Raw genomic sequence first — 17,523 nt, forward strand, 5'->3', positions numbered from 1 at the left:
GCATGTGGGCTGGCTGGTGAAGGTGCCGCAGCTTATGATTCGTGCACACACGCCTGACTCTCGGGGCACACGCATGGCTCTCCCAGATGTGCGTGCACCCCTCCCCCTGCCCCAGACTCTCTGCAAGGGGCGCGTGTGCGCCCGTGCAGGACACACAGCTCCGCTGGCTCTCAGGGCACGGGTGTGTGCGCCCACCCCCGCACGAGGCTGCCCCCTTGCACGTGCTGCTCTGCTGAGAGCTGCGCTCTGCCAGGCACAGGGGCTGCCCCCTCATGCAGCCTGGCACGCCCAGGCACACCAACCTAACTGCTCTCGGCACACTAGTGCAAACCCTCGCCCACGCCCATGCCCACGTGCAAACTCCCGTGCTCAGCAGATGCGCCACCCCACAGCTGCCGGCCGACGCACCCCGCGCACCTGTTCCCCGACCCCTGCAGTTCTGTGCCCGGCCCCGTGCCCCCCACTCCCCATCTCCAGCCCCTGCTCCCAGGCCCCCTCCAGCTGCAGCGGGGCCGTGTGCCCAGGCTGGCCGCCTTTCCCACCGGGAAGCTGGAGCACCCGTCTCTTGTCCTCAGCTGACCTCAGCGCGCCATTGTTCCCGCCCGTGCGCCGGGCTGAGACCCCGTCGGGGTCAGCCAAGGACACGGGTCGCCTCCTCCCACCTGCCGGCACTTCCTGCCTCGGGGTGGCGGGGACCCCACTTCTCCGCTGCTCTTTCCGGTGTCTGCTGAGCTTGGCCCTGTGCCAGGTTGTTTGCAGACAGCCCTACGTTTGGATTGGGGGAGCAGGTGGCGGGGTGTGGAGTGGGGGGTGCCCAGGAGGGGGCCCCCCCCTCCGCTAGCATGCAGGAGGATGCCCGGCTGCTTGTTAACCTTTGGGTGAACGTCTGCCCTCAGCCGGGGACGGGGGGCTCCCAGCTCCGCGGGGCATGGGGGTACCTGGGCATTGGGTGGCTCTGAGCCTGGGCAGCCCAGGCGCTGAAACACCTTCCCCATGTCTGACCCTCTCACCCGTACCCCACCTCCCCTCCTCTGCCATCAGGCACCAGCCAGGGGGCAGAAGTGTTTGGGGGGGGCCAAGGGGGTCCCAGTCACCCCCCCCCCAGCTCCCATACTTCCCAGAGCAGATCTGAGCCCTTCCCAGCCCCTCTGCAGGGCACAGCCCTCCCCTGGCCCTCGCTGAGGGCAGCATAGCTCAATGGTTAGAGCATTGGCCTGCTAAACCCAGGGTTGGGAGTTCAGCCCGTGAAGGGCCATTTAGGGATCCGGGGCAAAACAGATTGAAAGGAAAAGTCTATGCATGAGTCCCAGAGCCTGTGCTCCCCCCAGAGGGGCCTCTGCAGGGCAGAGCTGGGCCCCACATTGGGGGGCATGGGGGGAACCCCGGAGGGGATCCGAGTCCCTCTCCGTCCGCGGGGGGGGGCTCCCCTGAGCTGGGGCTCCCCTTCCAAGGCCGTGTTTGTTTTTCGTAGGGTCTCTGCCGTGGGCCGGCCGTGGTGGGCTCGGCGCCCCGCCCCCTTCGGCTGCCCCTCCCCCCGGGGATGCGCTGAGCTGGGCGCCATGGGGCGCGCCTCGTAGGATCCCCCCCCGCCCCGCGTCTGCCGTGGCGGCCACAGCGCAGCACACCTGGGGGCGGAGCCCACCTCGGTCTCTCCTGAGCGCGCCGGATGGAATTGCGGTGAATGGAACAGAAGCCCAGCACCCTGGACTGCCTGTCGGAGCCAGAGGAAACCCGGTAGGAACGGGGCCGAGCCCCCCAGTGCACCCCACCCAGTCGCCCGCTCAGCCGCTGGCACCTCCCCGGCCTGGGGCCACCTCCCCTCGCGGTTGGGCTTTAAGGGGATAACAGCCTACTTCTGTTGCTGGCTGATGGAGCTCACCCTTCAGCTCCGGCGGCGGGGGCTGTGTGCTGCTGATGGGACGGGCCCAGGTTCAAATGCCCCCGTGACTCGTCTGCAGCCCGACCCTCGTCCCTGCGGATCTGCACCACTCCAGCAGGGCCCAGGCGATCAGCTGTCGCGGGAGGGGCTGCCTGGGCCTGGCTGGCCGTGGCCAGTCCCTTGCGGGGGACATCTCTGAGTTCGGGGCGGTGCGCGCTCCTTCCCCCGTGGTGCGCTCTGGGTGGTCGGCAGCCCCTCCCCTCCCTTCCCAGCGGGGCGGGGGCAGGGGTGGGGCGAGAGAGGAGGCGTGCTCAAGCGTGCACGCTCGTGAGCACGGGCATGGTACAAAGAGCCAGGCAGCTGTTTCCTGCCTTTTCCACCTGGGGGTGTGGGGGCAAGAGGATGGGTCTGTTCTCTGGCACTGGGACCAGCAGGTGTTTCCTGCCCAGCAGTTGGATGCCGGCAGCCCCAGCTGCTGCCTTGCAGTCTCCTGGCACCAGTGCCCTGCCTGTCACCCCTGGCCTGGCATGTGGTTGGCCATGCCCAGGGCTGAGTCAAATGGCTGAGTCCCTTCTGCCTCCATCAATGCCCCCTCCCACCTCCGCCGTCACTCCCTGTCCTAACTGGCTGTGCCCCCTGGCTGCGCTCCACCCTAGAGCCTGCTGCATTGCGGGGGAGGGGACCTACTTGTAAAAATCGCGGTGGAAATTAGACAGCCGGGGCTGTGACTCCTGCGGGGCCAGTGGGGCGCATGGCTGAGTGAACCCAGGGGGGCCAGGTTCGGAGACACACTCCCTGCAGGGGCCAGGGAGGCGGGCAGGGAACCCAGCCACCGTGTGCACATCTGGGGCTGTGACGTGTTTGTTGCTCGCCGATCCCCCCCGCCCTCCGGCTCCCGAGAGATGTCATCCGTTCACCTGCGCACCGGGACGCGCGTGGCTGGAAGTCGGTGCCTGCACACGCTGCCCTGTGCTCGCAGGTCTCTCACATGGCGGCTGCGGTGGCCGGGTCCCTGCCGTGGGGAGGCTGTCCTCTCCCAGGGGGCCTACCCCGGCCAGCGCGCCCCACAGGCCGGGGCCCTCGCACGGGGGAAACTGAGGCCCAGAGGCAGGCGGAGGCCTTTGGCCAAGAGCTGAGCGGGGGCACAGTGGCCGGAGAGGTGCCCCTGTGACTGGCACACCTGGCCACCGGGTGGCAGTGTCACTCCACAGAAAGCCAGCGCCAGGGCCTTTACCTGCCTGAGCAGTGACTGTGGGGCCGAGTCTGAGTGCTGGGCTGCCTCCTGCTGGCTGAGCCCTGGGGGAGGTGCCGGGGGGAGGTCCTGGGGCTTTCACGCCGGGGTCTTCCATCCACCTATACCCCCAGGTCCCCTGGGGCTGGAGGGCTCGGAGCTGGGGGGACCCAAGCCTCCATTTGCTGCAGGGGCTGTGCCGGCTGGAGCCCATGGGGGGATGGTGCTGGGGGGCTCAGAGGGGGCTGGGAAGTGTGAGGAGTCGTGAGCAGCGCTGAGCGTGTGTCAGTCCGACAGGCCAGCGAGCCTGGGCTGCACCGAGCTTGTTGGGTCTCTGCTCTGCCATCCTGTGTGCCAAGTGCTTCTCCGACCCACTCCCTCATGCCCTGTGAAGGCAGCCCCTGGGCGCCGGCGCCGTGCCAGGTGGGGGGGAGGAAGCCAGTGACCTCGAAGGCCCCTGTCCCCTGATGACCCAGCCGCCCTGGGGGGGCCCCATGCTCTGACGGTGCCCAGCTGGTAAACAAGCACAGGCTGGGCCAAGCCAGATTCCCCAGGGAGCGCATGCCCCCACCCCCGCAGCAGGGGAACCCCCTTTTGTGCCGCCGAAGGATGGGGCGCTGGGCCGGAGCAGGGTCTCTTCTGCCCGGTGCCCCCTTCCACCACCCTGTGCTCCCTGCAGGCTCAGGCCCCAGGCTGGGAGCCCCGCTCTCCCCTGCCCCTTGCCCCGGGGCGGTGTCCGGCTGGAAGGGCTCTGTCCTGCCCTCGCAGCCGCACTTGCCACCCACCCCGGATTCAGGCGAGGTTGGCCCCTGGCAGGCCAGCAGCCAGCGCGGATGCCTGTGCCCCCCAGAGCCATCTGGTAGTGTGTGCTGCCCGCCCCGGGGGAGGGGGGCTGCCCGATCTCCCCCGCCACTGCCAGCCTGTGGTGACGGATGCTGGGCGCGTGAACATCCAGGCCCAGTAGAGTCTGGCCAGGCCGGTCACCAGTGGTTTCTGTAGGGTCTGTGGGAAAGGCTGTCCTCCCCCCCACCCCATCTGTTGGAAGGTCAGCGGGCAGGGCTGCGCCCCTCCCCCGGTTTGTTATTGTAGGGTCTGCGGGGCGGGTGGGCAGAACAAGGCCGCATGGTGCATCCTTTCGGACCCAGAAATGCAGCCCCAGGCTCCCCCTGCTGGGCTGGGCCGGGCCGAGCCGAACCCTCCATCCCGCCTGGTCGCCCCGCCTCAGTGCCCCTGGTTTGCTGCCCCCCCCCAGCCTCAGCCCAGGCTGACCTTGTCCAGACATTTGCACCAATGGATTTGCTCCATGCAAATGATTTGCAGAGCTCTGGCTGCCGATTGGCTGAGCCGCCTCCGACGTCATTCGCCAGCCCGGGCCAAAAGGACATTTTGTCTTTGAATGTAACTGAGGTGAAAAACCAGCTGGAGGCCCTGGGGGCACCAACCCCCCTGCCCTGCCCCCCACCTGCCATGTCCCCCTGCCCTGCCCCCCACAGGCCTTGTGTCCCTTGCCCTGCCCCCAGACCCGCTTGCCTGCCCTGCCCCCTGCCTGTCCTGCCCCCAACAGGCTTCGTGTCCCCCACCCTGCCCCCCAGACCCACTAGCCTTCCCTGCCCTGCCCCCCACCTGCCCTGCCCTGCCGTGCCCCCCAAAGGCCTTGTGTCCCCTGCCCTGCCCCCCAGACCCACTAGCCTGCCCTGCCCTGCCCCCTACATGCCTTGTGTCCCCCCGCGCTGCCCCCAGACCCACTAGTCTGCCCTGCCCCCTACCTGCCCCATGCCCCCCCACCAGGCCCTGATGCAGGGGACCCTGGCTTTGTGCAGCTGCGTGGCCCCAGGGAGCTGTTGGAGCCCCGGTGGGCAGGTCCAAGAGGCCCATTGAATCTCTCCCTGCCCCACGTGCTGAGGCTCTGGGTGTGGGTGGGGCTGTTTGGCTCCTGGCCTGTCCCCACTTCCCACTGTCCTTGCCAGGGAGGCACCTGGGGCGTTGTTGCAGCAAGACCCACCCCCCACCCCCTGTGCTCGGCTGTCCCAGGCCATGCGAGGCCCCACCGCAACTTGCGTGTCCTTCCCCCCGTTGGGAGCTGGCCAGGGTCAGGCGTTGGTGCTGGGGACGACCCCCTCCCCCAGATCTCTGTACCATGGGGAGTGCGAGGCTGCCCAGGAGGGGCAGGGGGGCGGGCTCTGCGTTACAGAGGGTGTGGGGTCACTGTCAGAGTGGGGGACGGGGGTGGGGTTACAGGGCTGGGGATGGAGTTGCAGTTGGGGGGGTCTGGGGGGTTGCAAGGCTGGGGGACGGGCTGGGGTGACAGGGAGACGGACGGGATCAGAGGGAGGTTGGGGGCTGGCGCTGGGTTTGTGGGGCCAGAGGCCCGTGTAGGTCAGTCAGGGCTGGGGAGGCCAAGGCCCAGAGAAGGGAGGCCAAGGCACGGGGGGGGGGGGGGGGGGCGGTGTTCAGCGCCTGCCCCCGGCCCTCCCAAGCCCCCTTATCTCTCCTGCTGTCCCTGATAACAGGCTGTCCCCGCCCCCGGCCGGCTGGCCCCACGGCACCCGTGGCCTGAGCTGGGTTTGGTCTGCGGGTGTCTGGGCCTCAGTTTGCCCGACTGTGCAATGGGGATGTGGGGGCTCCCACGGGGGGCCGGCGCTGCGGCCAGTAACTGGGGCTCGTTCTCGCTCCGCTGCAGGTGGCTGGATGGGAAACGCAAAAGAAAGAGCAGCCAATGTTCGGTGAAGAGCAGCATGTCAGGTACGTCCGCACACAGGCCGCGGCTGCCCGGGGGCCCCCTGTCTGGGGCACCGCAGCACCAGGGGGTCAGTGCCGCTTCCCAGGCCCCGAGACGCAGGGACCAGCCCCGGTCGCTGCCCCCCGGGAATCCGTCCGGGGTACCAGGAGGGTGTTGGGTCAGGCCAGGGACCTGGCCCCGCTCCAAGTCCCAGGGCAGCTCAGGGTATCGGCTCCAGCAGGGCCCTGCGGGCAGGAGATAACCCCCCGGGCCGAGCAAACGCCACGGCCTCTGTGACGGGCGGCAGGTGTACTGGGTGAGGTGCTGCGGCTGCTCTGCTTCTGCTCTTCGCCTGGGCCACCCGCTGCCAGCTCCGCCTGAGGCTCAGCCCCTCCCCGGCTCGGTTCCCTGGAGTCCTGCCCCTCCCGGGTGCAGCCCGGCCCTCAGCCCCGTGCTGCAGGGCTGCAGTCTCACCTGGAGTGTGGCTGGGTGAGCGTGGTCCCTCCTGCCGGCATGGAGTCTGGTCACAGCTCCCCGGCGCCCCAGGGCCGCGCCAGGCCGGGGGATCCCTCTGCCGTGGTGCCTGCCCCCGCCAGGCCGAGGCCGAGGCCCAGGCCGGCTCCACGTGGGCGAAGAGCTGAGTATGTGACCGTGCTTCGAGCAGCTCTGCGCACGTATGCAGCTTGCACGTGTGCATGCGGGTGGGTCAGTGCGTTTGTGCATGCTCATGCGAGTGTAAGGGCCTGTGTGCGCACGCTTGCAAACCAGAGGGTCCCTCTCTGTCCCGGGTGCCGGCTCCACGGGGCTGTGACTTCCGGGCTCCTTCCTCCCCAGGGTACATCCCTAGCTACCTGGACAAAGATGAACAATGCGTCGTGTGCGGTGACAAGGCGACCGGCTACCACTACCGCTGCATCACCTGCGAGGGCTGCAAGGTGAGAGGCGGCAGAGCCGCCCCCACGGCCAGCAGGCACCTGCGACGGGCCAGGGAGGGCACAGCCAGGCTGCGAGAGCTCAGCTGCTTTAGCTGCTCTGCATGTTGGGAGGGGGCACCGTTGGCCTCAGTTTTACACCCTGGAGCTGGGGGGTGCTGTGTGGTGGGGGGCACACTGGGGGGGGGCTCTCCCTCGTGGGGCAGGGGAGCCCTGGTGACATGGGAGGAGCCAACCTGAGATCCTCCATCGCTTCCCGTCACGTCATTGTTGCTGTGTGGCGCGAAAGGGGCTGCTGTGTCCCAGAGGTGGCTGCATCTGGTGCCGGAAGAACCACCCCCACGGTACCAGCCTGGAGCCTGTTTGGGACCCTGTGGGGCTGCCAGAGGCTCATTTGCCTGGGGGCCTTTCCTAGTGTGTTGTGGGGAGGTGGCTCAGGGCTTTCCCATCCCAGGGGGTCTCACTGGGGCCTGGCCCGCTGCCCGCAGGGCTTTTTCCGACGGACCATCCAGAAGAACCTGCACCCGACCTACTCCTGCAAATACGATGGCAGCTGCGTCATCGACAAAATCACCCGCAACCAGTGCCAGCTGTGCCGCTTCAAGAAGTGCATCGCCGTGGGCATGGCCATGGACTGTAAGGAGGCGGGGTCAGATGGGAGGGTGTGGCCGGGGTGGGGCGTGGCCATTGACTGTGAGGGGGTGGGGTCAGATGGGAGGGCGTGGCCGGGTGGGGCGTGGCCGTGGACTGTAAGGAGGCGGGGTCAGATGGGAGGGTGTGGCCGGGGTGGGGCGTGGCCATTGACTGTGAGGGGGCGGGGTCAGATGGGAGGGCGTGGCCGGGTGGGGCGTGGCTGTGGACTGTAAGGAGGCGGGGTCAGATCGGAGGGCGTGGCCATGGACTGTAAGGAGGCGGGGTCAGATCGGAGGGCGTGGCCATGGACTGTAAGGAGGCGGGGTCAGATCGGAGGGCGTGGCCATGGACTGTAAGGAGGCGGGGTCAGATCGGAGGGCGTGGCCATGGACTGTAACGGGGTGCGAGGTCAGCTGGCGGGGCGGGGCTGAGCTGGGCTGGGGCCGCCTATGGCCTGGATTGCTCACTCAGTCCCTGCCACAGACATGGGGGACCGTTTCCCGAAGGGCGGTGCCTGCTGGGGCAAGGGACCCCGACCTACCTCCATCACTCGCCCCCCTCTTTGAGCCCCAAGCCAGGCCGGGGGTTGGCTGCAGCAGGTGGGAGGCAGCCACCAGGGCAACAAGGGGTTAAGGCTGGAGGGGTGGGTAGCAAGTGTGAGACGGTGACGTGGGTCGCGATCCCCCCCGGTGTGGGTCGCGATCCCCCCGTGAAGGCAGGTGGGGCGGAGATAGGTGCCGTTGCTGTGGCTGGCGCCAGCCCCCACCCTGGCCCGGGGCGTGGCGCTGGGGTTCCCCTGTCCCATGGGCCGCACCTCCTGGCCAATGGCAGGCGCCACGGCTGCCTGCGCTGGGATTGGCTGCGCCCGACCCAGCCCCTGGCGCTCATGCCCCGCCCCCTCTGGGCCGCCCCCCCAGTGGTGCTGGACGACTCCAAGCGGGTAGCCAAGCGGAAGCTGATCGAGGAGAACCGGGAGCGGCGGCGCAAAGAGGAAATGATCAAGACCCTGCAGCACCGCCCGGAGCCCAGCGCCGAGGAGTGGGAGCTCATCCACGTGGTGACGGAGGCTCATCGCAGCACCAACGCCCAGGGCAGCCACTGGAAACAGAAGCGGAAATTCCTGGTGAGCGCCCTGCCCTGGTCCCGTGCGCCCCCCCCGGCTGCGCTGCCCACGCACGCCCCGCTCGTGCACGTGGCCGCCTGGAGCACAAGCCGCGGTCACCGTGCGCACGTTTGCACGGCTGGCCCTGGGCACCTTGTGCAGGCGCTGCCCGCGTGCTCCCTCCTGGGCGGGCCCATCACAGTCACGCACCGACAGGTTCACGTGCTCACGCGCCACGGCCCATCGTGCAGTGCCCTCTCGCGCACGACTCTCCCCCGTAGTGAGCGCGATTGTTCCGCTGCCAGGAGCCAGGACTCGCACCCACCCCCGCGCGGTGCGACCACGGGCAGGGGCCGTGCGACCCACACGTGGGACCTGTCCCTCCCCCGCGGCGATGGGCCCCTTAGAAACCGGGCGGCCTGAGGCTGTCGTCTCCCAGCGGGGGACAGATCACGGAGCGCTAACCTGAGCAGGTCCTCTGCTTGGCTCTGCAAGGCACCCTGGGACCCACCCACCTCCCAACACGGGGGTCGGGGTGAGGGGTGGGTCTCCCGATGCAGCTGTTGGGAAGGGGGCTGAGACTCAGCAAACTTGTTTCATGTGTGGGTCACCCACATGCTGCCAGATGGGGGCCCCCTCCTGACTCTGCTGAGCTAGGCTGCGTCTAGGGGGTTAGAGATGTGAGTGCTGGGAGGCAGGACTCCTTTGTTCTTGCCCTGACGCTGCTGCTGGCAGTGCCCAGGGTTCTCGGTGGAAGGTGGTTGCGGGCAGCAGTGGCTAACTCCTGAACACGCAGCGCTGGGGAATGACAGGTCCCTCGGGAGTGAGCAGGAGAAAACTCAGCCCCCCTGCAAAGGTCTCGGCCATGCTGTGGCCCTGCTTCGTTGGCTGGCCCCTGTAGCCGCCAGGGGGCTGCATGGAGTGCGTCTCTCCCACACCAGCCAGGGCGTGACTGCCGAGGGGCCTCCCTCTCCCAGCCAGAGCCCCAGGACAGCCAAGGCATAAGGGACTGCTGGGTTCTCCGCCCAGCTGCTGCTGGCCCTGAGCTGGGCAAAAGACCCCCTCCCTTACTCCATCTCCGTTCCCCGCTCAGCCCAGCCACGAGGCAGGAGGCTGCTCCTGGGCGAGATTCACTGGGCCTGGGGTCAGGGAGGAGGCTGGAGAAAGGGTCCCCTGACAGGCTGTCCCGGCCTTGCCCGCAGCCCGAGGACATCGGCCAGTCGCCCATGGCCTCCATGCCCGACGGGGACAAGGTCGACCTGGAGGCGTTCAGCGAGTTTACAAAAATCATCACCCCGGCCATCACCCGCGTGGTGGACTTTGCCAAAAAACTGCCCATGTTTTCAGAGGTAGGCGGGAGCTGGGCTGGGGGGTGCAGACGCCCATGGGGGATGGGGAAGGGGCTGCAGGGGGAGGAGGGAAAGGGGCAGGATCCAGAGGGAAGGGGAGGCCCCAGCAGGGGGGCAGGCGGCTCCCCTGGCCGCCGAGGCCCCCCACCCCCTTGTGCCTCTGACCCGGTGCCCCCGGCAGCTGCCTTGCGAGGATCAGATCATCCTGCTGAAGGGATGCTGCATGGAGATCATGTCGCTGCGGGCGGCGGTGCGCTACGACCCCGAGAGCGAGACGCTGACGCTGAGCGGGGAGATGGCCGTCAAGCGGGAGCAGCTGAAGAACGGGGGCCTGGGCGTGGTGTCTGACGCCATCTTCGACCTGGGCAAGTCGCTCTCCGCCTTCAACCTGGACGACACGGAGGTGGCCCTGCTCCAGGCTGTGCTGCTCATGTCCTCGGGTAAGGGCCCACGGGGGGCGGCTGCCCCCTCACTCCCACAGGCCTCTGCTCAGGGGAGGGATATTCCCATCATGCACCGGGCCACATGACCACTGCTGCTCATGGGGCTGGGGGGCTTCCCTTCCTGTCCCCGCGGGCTTATCCAAGGTCTCTGCAGTCAGCCTCCCTGGCTGGAGCCCCCAGCATCTGCAGGGAGCTCACTGAGAGTGCTGGGGGGAGGCGTGGGGCACAAGATGGAGCTGGGCATGTGGCAGCCTGGAGCCCATAGCCAGAGCTGCCGCTCAGGTACCCAAGAGCTGGTGATGGAGGGGTGACGGTGGGGCCAAGCGTGGCAGGGGGGTGGCGGGTAGTTGTGGAGGTGAGTGGGTCAAGGGGCATTTACGGGGGGTAACAAGGGGAATGAATAGCCAGGGGCGGGGTGAGCAGAGGGGAGGTGATGTGGTGGGTGGATTGACTGGGGGCGGGGCGGGTAGCCAGCAAGGAGCAGGAGGGGTGGGCAGAGGTATGATGTGGGGGGTGGGGGTGGCTGGAGGGGGGGCAGGCGGCCAGCGCTGGGCAGGAGGGGTGGGCGGAGGCGTGACGTGTGGGGGGCTGGTTGGAGGGGGAGCAGGTGGCCAGCACTGGGCAGGAGGGGTGAGCAGAGGCGTGATGTGGGGGTGGGCGGGTCACCAGAAGGAGGCAGGCGGCCAGTGCTGGGCAGGAGGGGTGGGCGGAGGCGTGATGTGTGTGTGTGTGGGGGGTGGCCAGCGCTGGGCAGGGGGGGTGGGCGGAGGCACGATGTGGGGGGTGGCTGGAGGGGGCGGGAGGGTGGCCAGCGCTGGGCGGGGGGGGTGGGCGGAGGCACGATGTGGGGGGGTGGCTGGAGGGGGCAGGAGGGTGGCCAGCGCTGGGCAGGAGGGGTGGGCGGAGGTGTGATGTGGGGAGGGGCGGGCAGCCGGAGTGTTGGGGAGCAGCAGCCGCGTAGCTGCCGCCCTGCCCAACGCCTCTGTCCCATCCCATCCCGTCCCGCCCACAGACCGCACGGGGCTGCTGCGGGTGGAGAAGATCGAGAAGTGCCAGGAGACCTACCTGCTGGCGTTCGAACACTACATCAACTACCGCAAACACAACATTCCCCACTTCTGGCCCAAGCTGCTGATGAAGGTGACCGACCTGCGCATGATCGGCGCCTGCCACGCCAGCCGCTTCCTGCACATGAAGGTGGAGTGCCCCACCGAGCTGTTCCCACCCCTCTTCCTCGAGGTCTTTGAGGATCAGGAAGTCTAGGGCAGGGGGAGAGCGGAGGGGAGGAGGGGGCGGGGCCAGGACTCGGCGAGAGCCCCGCCCCCAGCCCCTCCCGGACACGTTTTACTTGGTTCTTTTTTCGTTTTGGTTTGTTTTTCTAAATACCGCGCGTGGGGTGGGGGGGGGGGGTCACCTGGCAGCGCCCATCCCCCACAGGGGGCGGGGCTGTGGGGGCGGGGCTGCTATGGTGGGAGGGGCAGAACTTTTCAAAAACCACACCAGACATGGGCTGGGCTGGGGGTGGATCTGGCGTAGCAGGGCAAGAAGCAGAACGTGGATTTGTGAACCCCTCCATTCGGGGGGTACCGGAGGGGTGGACACGTAGCCCTGATTTCAACTCGACTGCGGGAAAAATCCCTGCCCCCATACAGAATTCTCCGTCCCGTCACCCCCCTGGCACTGGTCTCAGCTGGCACCTCGTGGCTCCCCCCAAATAAACCTCTCTCGCTCCCCGGACTTTTACGAATTTTGTTGGTTTGCACAAGACAGTCCCAGACGTCAGAGCGTTTGTTTCCTTTGTTATTTTCTTAGATGATTTTGTTTGGGGTTTTTTCTTAAGCATTTATTCCCTCCCTGAGAGGCTAAAATATAAACTAACTGCACTTTGAGAAGAGAGAAGCTATTAAATTATTAGCAGGGACACCCCGGGCGCCGGGTGACGCAGGGCAGGGAGGCACAGCCACAGGGCGAACGACAAATGCACTTTTTTAGTAAAAGAGGAAACGCCAGCGGGAAGTCACTGGTTCGAGTCCTGGGTTGCCTCGAGGTCCCTTTGAACGACGGGGTGGGAAGCCAGGGTGCCAGCTGAACCCCCTGCCACGATGGCTGGGTAGGACCGCCGGAGGAGGCCAGCTCCCCGCTGCGCTGGAGAATCAGGGCTCTGAGGTTGGGCCGTCAGGTCCCTCGCCCCCTCCCCGCTTCCCCCTCCCCCCAGACCCCGCCACTTCGGCCCATCTACCTCTTTGGCTGGCTGGGGAGGGCAAGTGTGTCCTGACCCCCGCCACCTCCCCCACCCCTCCTCTGTGCAAGCCCCTTCCGGGGCTGCGCTGGGGCGGGGGGACGAGGAGCTGGTTGAGGACGTTTGCTCTGAACCGTCTCTCGTGGGACGGCTGGATTTCCCCCAGAGCCGTGTTCTGCGCAGCGTCCGCTCCCTGCGGAAGGTTTCGCTGCTTCACTGACGGGACAGACACCCCCGCACCCACAGAGCTGCATCCTGGGAGTTGCAGTTCGGGGGCCTCCAGCTCCTCTCCCGTCTCTGTGGGCTGGGCTCTTTGGTCGGACTCCATCTCCCATTATGCACCCCTGCCCCAAGCGCCGTGGCTGGGGGCTCGTGGGGGATGGAGTCCAGCCCCAGGAGGACAATGGAAGCTCGAGCCACTGGGGTGACGCCACCAGCCGGCCGCGGGGCCGGGTCACACAGGGTGTGGGGTAGTGTCGGTTTCGTGGGAAGCCCCGTTTTCTCCCCAGCTCCGCCTGGGCATCTCCCCCAGGCCGCCTCAGGATACCCCCAGGCCAGGGGCCGTCTGTCCTTGTCACAGCCGCTAACAGGAGAACCCCTCGCTCAGCTACAGCCTGGGGACGGGGGGGGCCATGCACTGAGCCCCCCACCCTCCTCTGCTTTCAGTGGCCCCCCGCCCTTGGCACACGCTTCCCGCAGGCCGGCCCCTTCCGCTCCCTGCACTAACGCCAGCCACTCGCGCGTGCTACCCTGTGCCGTTCCAGCCAGCGCTGCCAGCCGTCCTGGCACCTCAAAGCCTTGATTCTCCGGGGGGTCGGGAGCCCTGAAAATGGCACTTATTGGGCACCGGAGTCTGAGGGAAATCGTTTGGCCTTCCCAGGTATGGGGCGGGAGACAGGCCAAGCCAGGAGTCCCCAGCCGCCCCATGCATGCCCCCTGCTCCCAGCCCTGGGGTGCCTGGGGCTCCCTGGCCCCTCGCCCTCACGTCCCCAGCCTGGGGCCCGCCTTGGGAGCGAAGGAGGCCACAGGAGACATGTCCCACCCTGTGTCTGGACCCAGCTCGGTCCTGGGGTGCCTCACGCCTCTCCAGTCCCACCTTGGCTGCCTCGGCTTCCGCAGCCCGGGCGAGCTCCCAGCTCTGCCTTCAGGGACTAGACCCGGGGCAATGGGATGATAACGCCCCCGTGCCCCGCAACATGACAGCAGCCGGGGGTGTCCCAGCAGGGACCCCTCATCCCAGCCGAACGGAGCCTCAGCCAACAGCCAGCGGGAGCAGCCGCATCCAGCAAGGAGCTGTCTGTCCGGCTGCACTCGGCCCGCCGGGCCCCCCCCTGGGTGCGGTTCTCTTGCTTTCTCCTTTGCTTTCCTGCAGCCGCCGTGGGAATAGTCTTAAAGCACCTCAAACTGCCAGGGGCGACCTGAGGCCCGGCAAGCGTCCGGCTTCCTGGTCTCCTGGTGCTGGGATGCTGCACCACCCCACCCCTGCCTGGCGGGGGCACTTACTGGTAGTCAGCAACGCTCCCCCCCGGCCCCCCCGACACACACACACACACACACACTTTCCCAGCTCTCTGTCCGTCTGTCTGTCAGCGCCCCCCCTCAGCCGGTGAGTTGCGCCTTGTCTCTGTATCTATCCCTGTCGATATCCGGGGCGGGGGGAGGGGAGTTCCTTTCGAAGCTTTTTCTTACCCAGTTTCGGGTGTGAATTTTGTCTTTTTTTTTTTTCCCCCCCCTCTTACCTCAGGCGAGAGGCCGTGGGGGGAGGGGCGGGGGCTGCTCCGCGGCGCGGGGGAGGGGGCCGATTCTGAATGTACCGTTTTTAAGGTTCAGGGCCGGGCGAGGCAGCCGCCGCAGGGTTAGACGCCGCTCCGATTTAAGCTAATATATATATAATTATATATATAAATTTTTTAATTAAAAAAAAAATTCTTTTTACGGGTTATTTTAAGAGAGAACGCACACGCGCCCCCGTTGGGTGGGGTGGGGGCCAGCGCCGGGCCCATGTGAGCCTTCAAGGGTTGGGCAGGGGGCCTGGCGTGACGATGGAGCCGGCCGCAGTGGGGGGAGTGGCCGGGGCTGGCAGGAGTCAGTTCTTTGGGGGAGCCCCTTGTGGCGTTAGCCTCCCGGGCGGCCGCATCCCCGTGGCGCTGTGCCTTTGTGGGGATGGAGGCACCCGCAAAGGACCCAGGTCGTCAGGCAATCTCTGACCCCAGTGTCACAGGCTCTGTGACGCGCCAGGCTTGGGGCGCGGTCTAGGAGTGCATTTCCCCAGCAGACCCTCTGGCTCTGGGGCGGCCGGCCTGGTGCGAGCGGCTCCATCTCGGCCCCTGACTCCGCAGGGCTGACTCTGCCGCTTTTCTCAAAGCCCCAGCTCCCGGAGTCAGGGGAAGTGCAGCTTCGTTGACACGCAGAAAAAGCTGGGAACCGAGGGCAGCTGGGAGGGCAGGGCGCAGGAACCCAGATTTGATCAGTGATTAAAACAGCCCGTTGGAAGGCCTGGGGCTGTGATTGGCTTTAGAAGCTGGGAGTCTCTTCCAGCCTGGCTGTCTTGCATGCGGCTGGAGTGATGCTGGGCACTGGCCTTTGCCGGGGGAAAGGGGATAAACAGGGATCAAACTGGGCTGATGTTGATTTGTGTAAACCTCGAGGCAAATGCTGAGGCTGGTGCAGAGTCTGAAGCAGAGGGGAGTTGGGTCTGGTTCTGCCCTCTCCCCTTCCAGGCTCCCCCCACCCCTTTAAACCCGGGATTGGGCCCTGCTTTGGCGCGAGCATGGCAGGGCAGCTCAGCCAGATGGGTCCTGCCCCTCCACAGTCTGATCCCATTCACACCCTGCACCCCTCCCCCCCTCTGGGCCCGGCCTGTGAGTTCGGCGACCCATGGAGCTGGCCAGGGAGGCCCAGGCCTTCTGTCTCCTTGCACTAGCTGTGCACAATGTCTTAAGCTCCTAGGAAAATGTGAAGTCCCTGCCTCAAGGAGCCACGCTGCCCGGCGCACCTCAGCGCCCCGGAGCAGCTTGTCTAGGCAACAGGAGGGAGGGGGTGGGTCAGGAATCTTCAGCCCCACATCCCTCCCTCCCCTCCACCTGGGTTGTTTTGGGCTGGGGGTGGGGAGGGGAAGGGAAGGGAAAGCCAGTCCAGCTGTGAGTAATGCCAGCTGGCGGGGGGGGGGGGCGGGGGCTGCCCCCCCCCAACACTAATGACCAGAGCTGGAGGGGCCCAGCTGCCCAGGGACGGCTGTAGCGAGAGCCTCGCGCCCCCTCTGGCCTTGCACAGGCCGGGGCTGTGCTTGAGGCACGGGGGTCGGGGGGTGTCATCACCATGGCGTGGGGGGGGGGCAGCAGGTTCCAGCAGGTCCCTGCTCAAGCTGAGGGAGGGGCCGGGCTGCTGCAGAGCCCAGGTGCGTGTGCTTGCACTCGAGTGCACCCCATGCACCCCACCCCCCGTGCACTCCCTGGCACCTGTGAGTCCACATGTGCACACTAGTCTGCAGAGGCCTGGGCAGGAGCCATGTGCCGGGGGCGGGGGTCTGATGGTACCGGCAGCTGGCCGGTCACCTGGTGTGCTGCTCGCCCAGACCCATTGCCTCTCTTTTCATCCTGGCCCCCTCCCCCTGGCTGCTCGGCCAACCCCGCTGAGCTGAGCATTGCAGAAGCGGGGGGCTGGTGCAGCCTGAGCAGAGGTGACAAGGGCGGGCACCAAGCGCTCTGGCTCCCAGCCTCTGCCACCTGCCTGCTGCCCAGCCGCCGGGCGTTAGTGCCTCAGACCCAGCCAAGGGGGCGCCAGCTGCCCATGGCTAGAGGAGCTGGCTTGCCTGGAGCGGGTGTGTGGACACCCCCCATCCACACTGAGGCTCACCAGGCCTCCCCCACCCCCAGGTCTTTGCATGGCAGGTGGGGCCAGGCATGCCATGGCTTTGCCAGGGGCCACCTCCAGAGACAGCGCCAAGGCCACAGAACTGTGCCCTCTGCCCTGGTGGGGAGGAACTGAGCACCTCCCCCTCCAGCAGGGCTGGGAAAGGCTCCCTAGGGCTGCAGTGGCCATCTGCTAGGGCCCCCTTTCCTGGTCAGGGGCAGCCCTACGAGCTGCCCCCTTCCAGCCAGCCTAGGGCCTTGCATTGGCTGGGGTGGGTGGTTTGGCCAGGGGACAGGCGCTTCCAACAATCCATTCCCAAGGCCCCCGTCAAGCAAGGTGGAACCGCCAGGCCTGGGTGTGGGGGGGGGGATGAGGGAGCTTGGGGGGGGGGTCTCACCTTGTGCAATTGCCCCATTGGGCACGGTCATTTCCCTCGGGGGGGTGGGTACTGCCCCCTGCCTGCTTGAGCACCTACCCCCCCGCCCCCCACAGCCTGGCCGCCCCCCCTCCCCCTCATTACACCCCAGCAGGGCCGTGCTCCCCATGGGCTGGGGCCCTGCTTGGCTGCTCATGTTGTAGCTCTTGGCCCCTCCCCCCACCCCCGGAACCTGTCTCTGCTCCCCAGGACTCCAGCCGAGCCGTGCCATGACACCCCTGCCCCCCCAACTCTGCTTGGGGGGGGCAGTGAACCCCAGAGCCGCCCCCCCCCGGCATGCCAGAGACCACCTGTGCCCCCTGCTGTGTTCCACACCCTTTTCAGTATTTGGTCACACATATGTACCTCCTGGCACCCGGAGCTGGTGTCGCCCCCCCGCCCCCCATAGCCTTGCCGGGGGGGAGGGGTGCGCACGGGGGGCGGGGGGGGGCAGCCTCACGGCTCAGCCCAGCTCCTGCCTCTGAGCTCACTTGTTCCAGGGGTCTGTCCCTGCTGTGTCATCAGGGGATGGGCCCATCTCCCCTGCCCCCCCACCACTATGCATTGCAGCTGGGGGTGGGGCGGGGGCAGGGCGGCAGAGTCAGAATGTACGTCAGTCAGAGTTTGGGTCTCGGTGTGCTGGGGGGGGCGGGGTAGGCTGGGGTGACGAGCCCCCTTCCCCCTCCCCTGGGCCGGGGATGGGGAGGGGGCTGGCGCTGGGGCTGGGGC

The 17,523-nt window shown here is 67.3% G+C and overlaps 1 protein-coding gene across 2 annotated transcripts in view; it reads left to right on the forward strand.

Annotated features, from left to right (window-relative positions):
• Nucleotides 1–14,069, forward strand: part of THRA (thyroid hormone receptor alpha) — a 34,405-nt gene extending 20,336 nt beyond the window's left edge. For both annotated transcript variants that reach the window (XM_074979338.1, XM_074979339.1), the window contains exons 3-10: nucleotides 1,472–1,734; nucleotides 5,791–5,852; nucleotides 6,664–6,764; nucleotides 7,250–7,397; nucleotides 8,312–8,517; nucleotides 9,699–9,845; nucleotides 10,027–10,285; nucleotides 11,301–14,069. In XM_074979338.1, coding sequence (XP_074835439.1) covers nucleotides 1,682–1,734; nucleotides 5,791–5,852; nucleotides 6,664–6,764; nucleotides 7,250–7,397; nucleotides 8,312–8,517; nucleotides 9,699–9,845; nucleotides 10,027–10,285; nucleotides 11,301–11,551 — 1,227 coding nt within the window. In that variant the 5' untranslated portion in view covers nucleotides 1,472–1,681 and the 3' untranslated portion in view covers nucleotides 11,552–14,069. The remainder of the gene's footprint in view (nucleotides 1–1,471; nucleotides 1,735–5,790; nucleotides 5,853–6,663; nucleotides 6,765–7,249; nucleotides 7,398–8,311; nucleotides 8,518–9,698; nucleotides 9,846–10,026; nucleotides 10,286–11,300) is intronic.
• The last annotated feature ends 3,454 nt before the right edge of the window (nucleotides 14,070–17,523 follow it).

This window comes from Carettochelys insculpta, chromosome 28 (genome assembly GCF_033958435.1).
Source record: "Carettochelys insculpta isolate YL-2023 chromosome 28, ASM3395843v1, whole genome shotgun sequence".
NCBI classification, from domain to species: Eukaryota; Metazoa; Chordata; order Testudines; family Carettochelyidae; genus Carettochelys; species Carettochelys insculpta.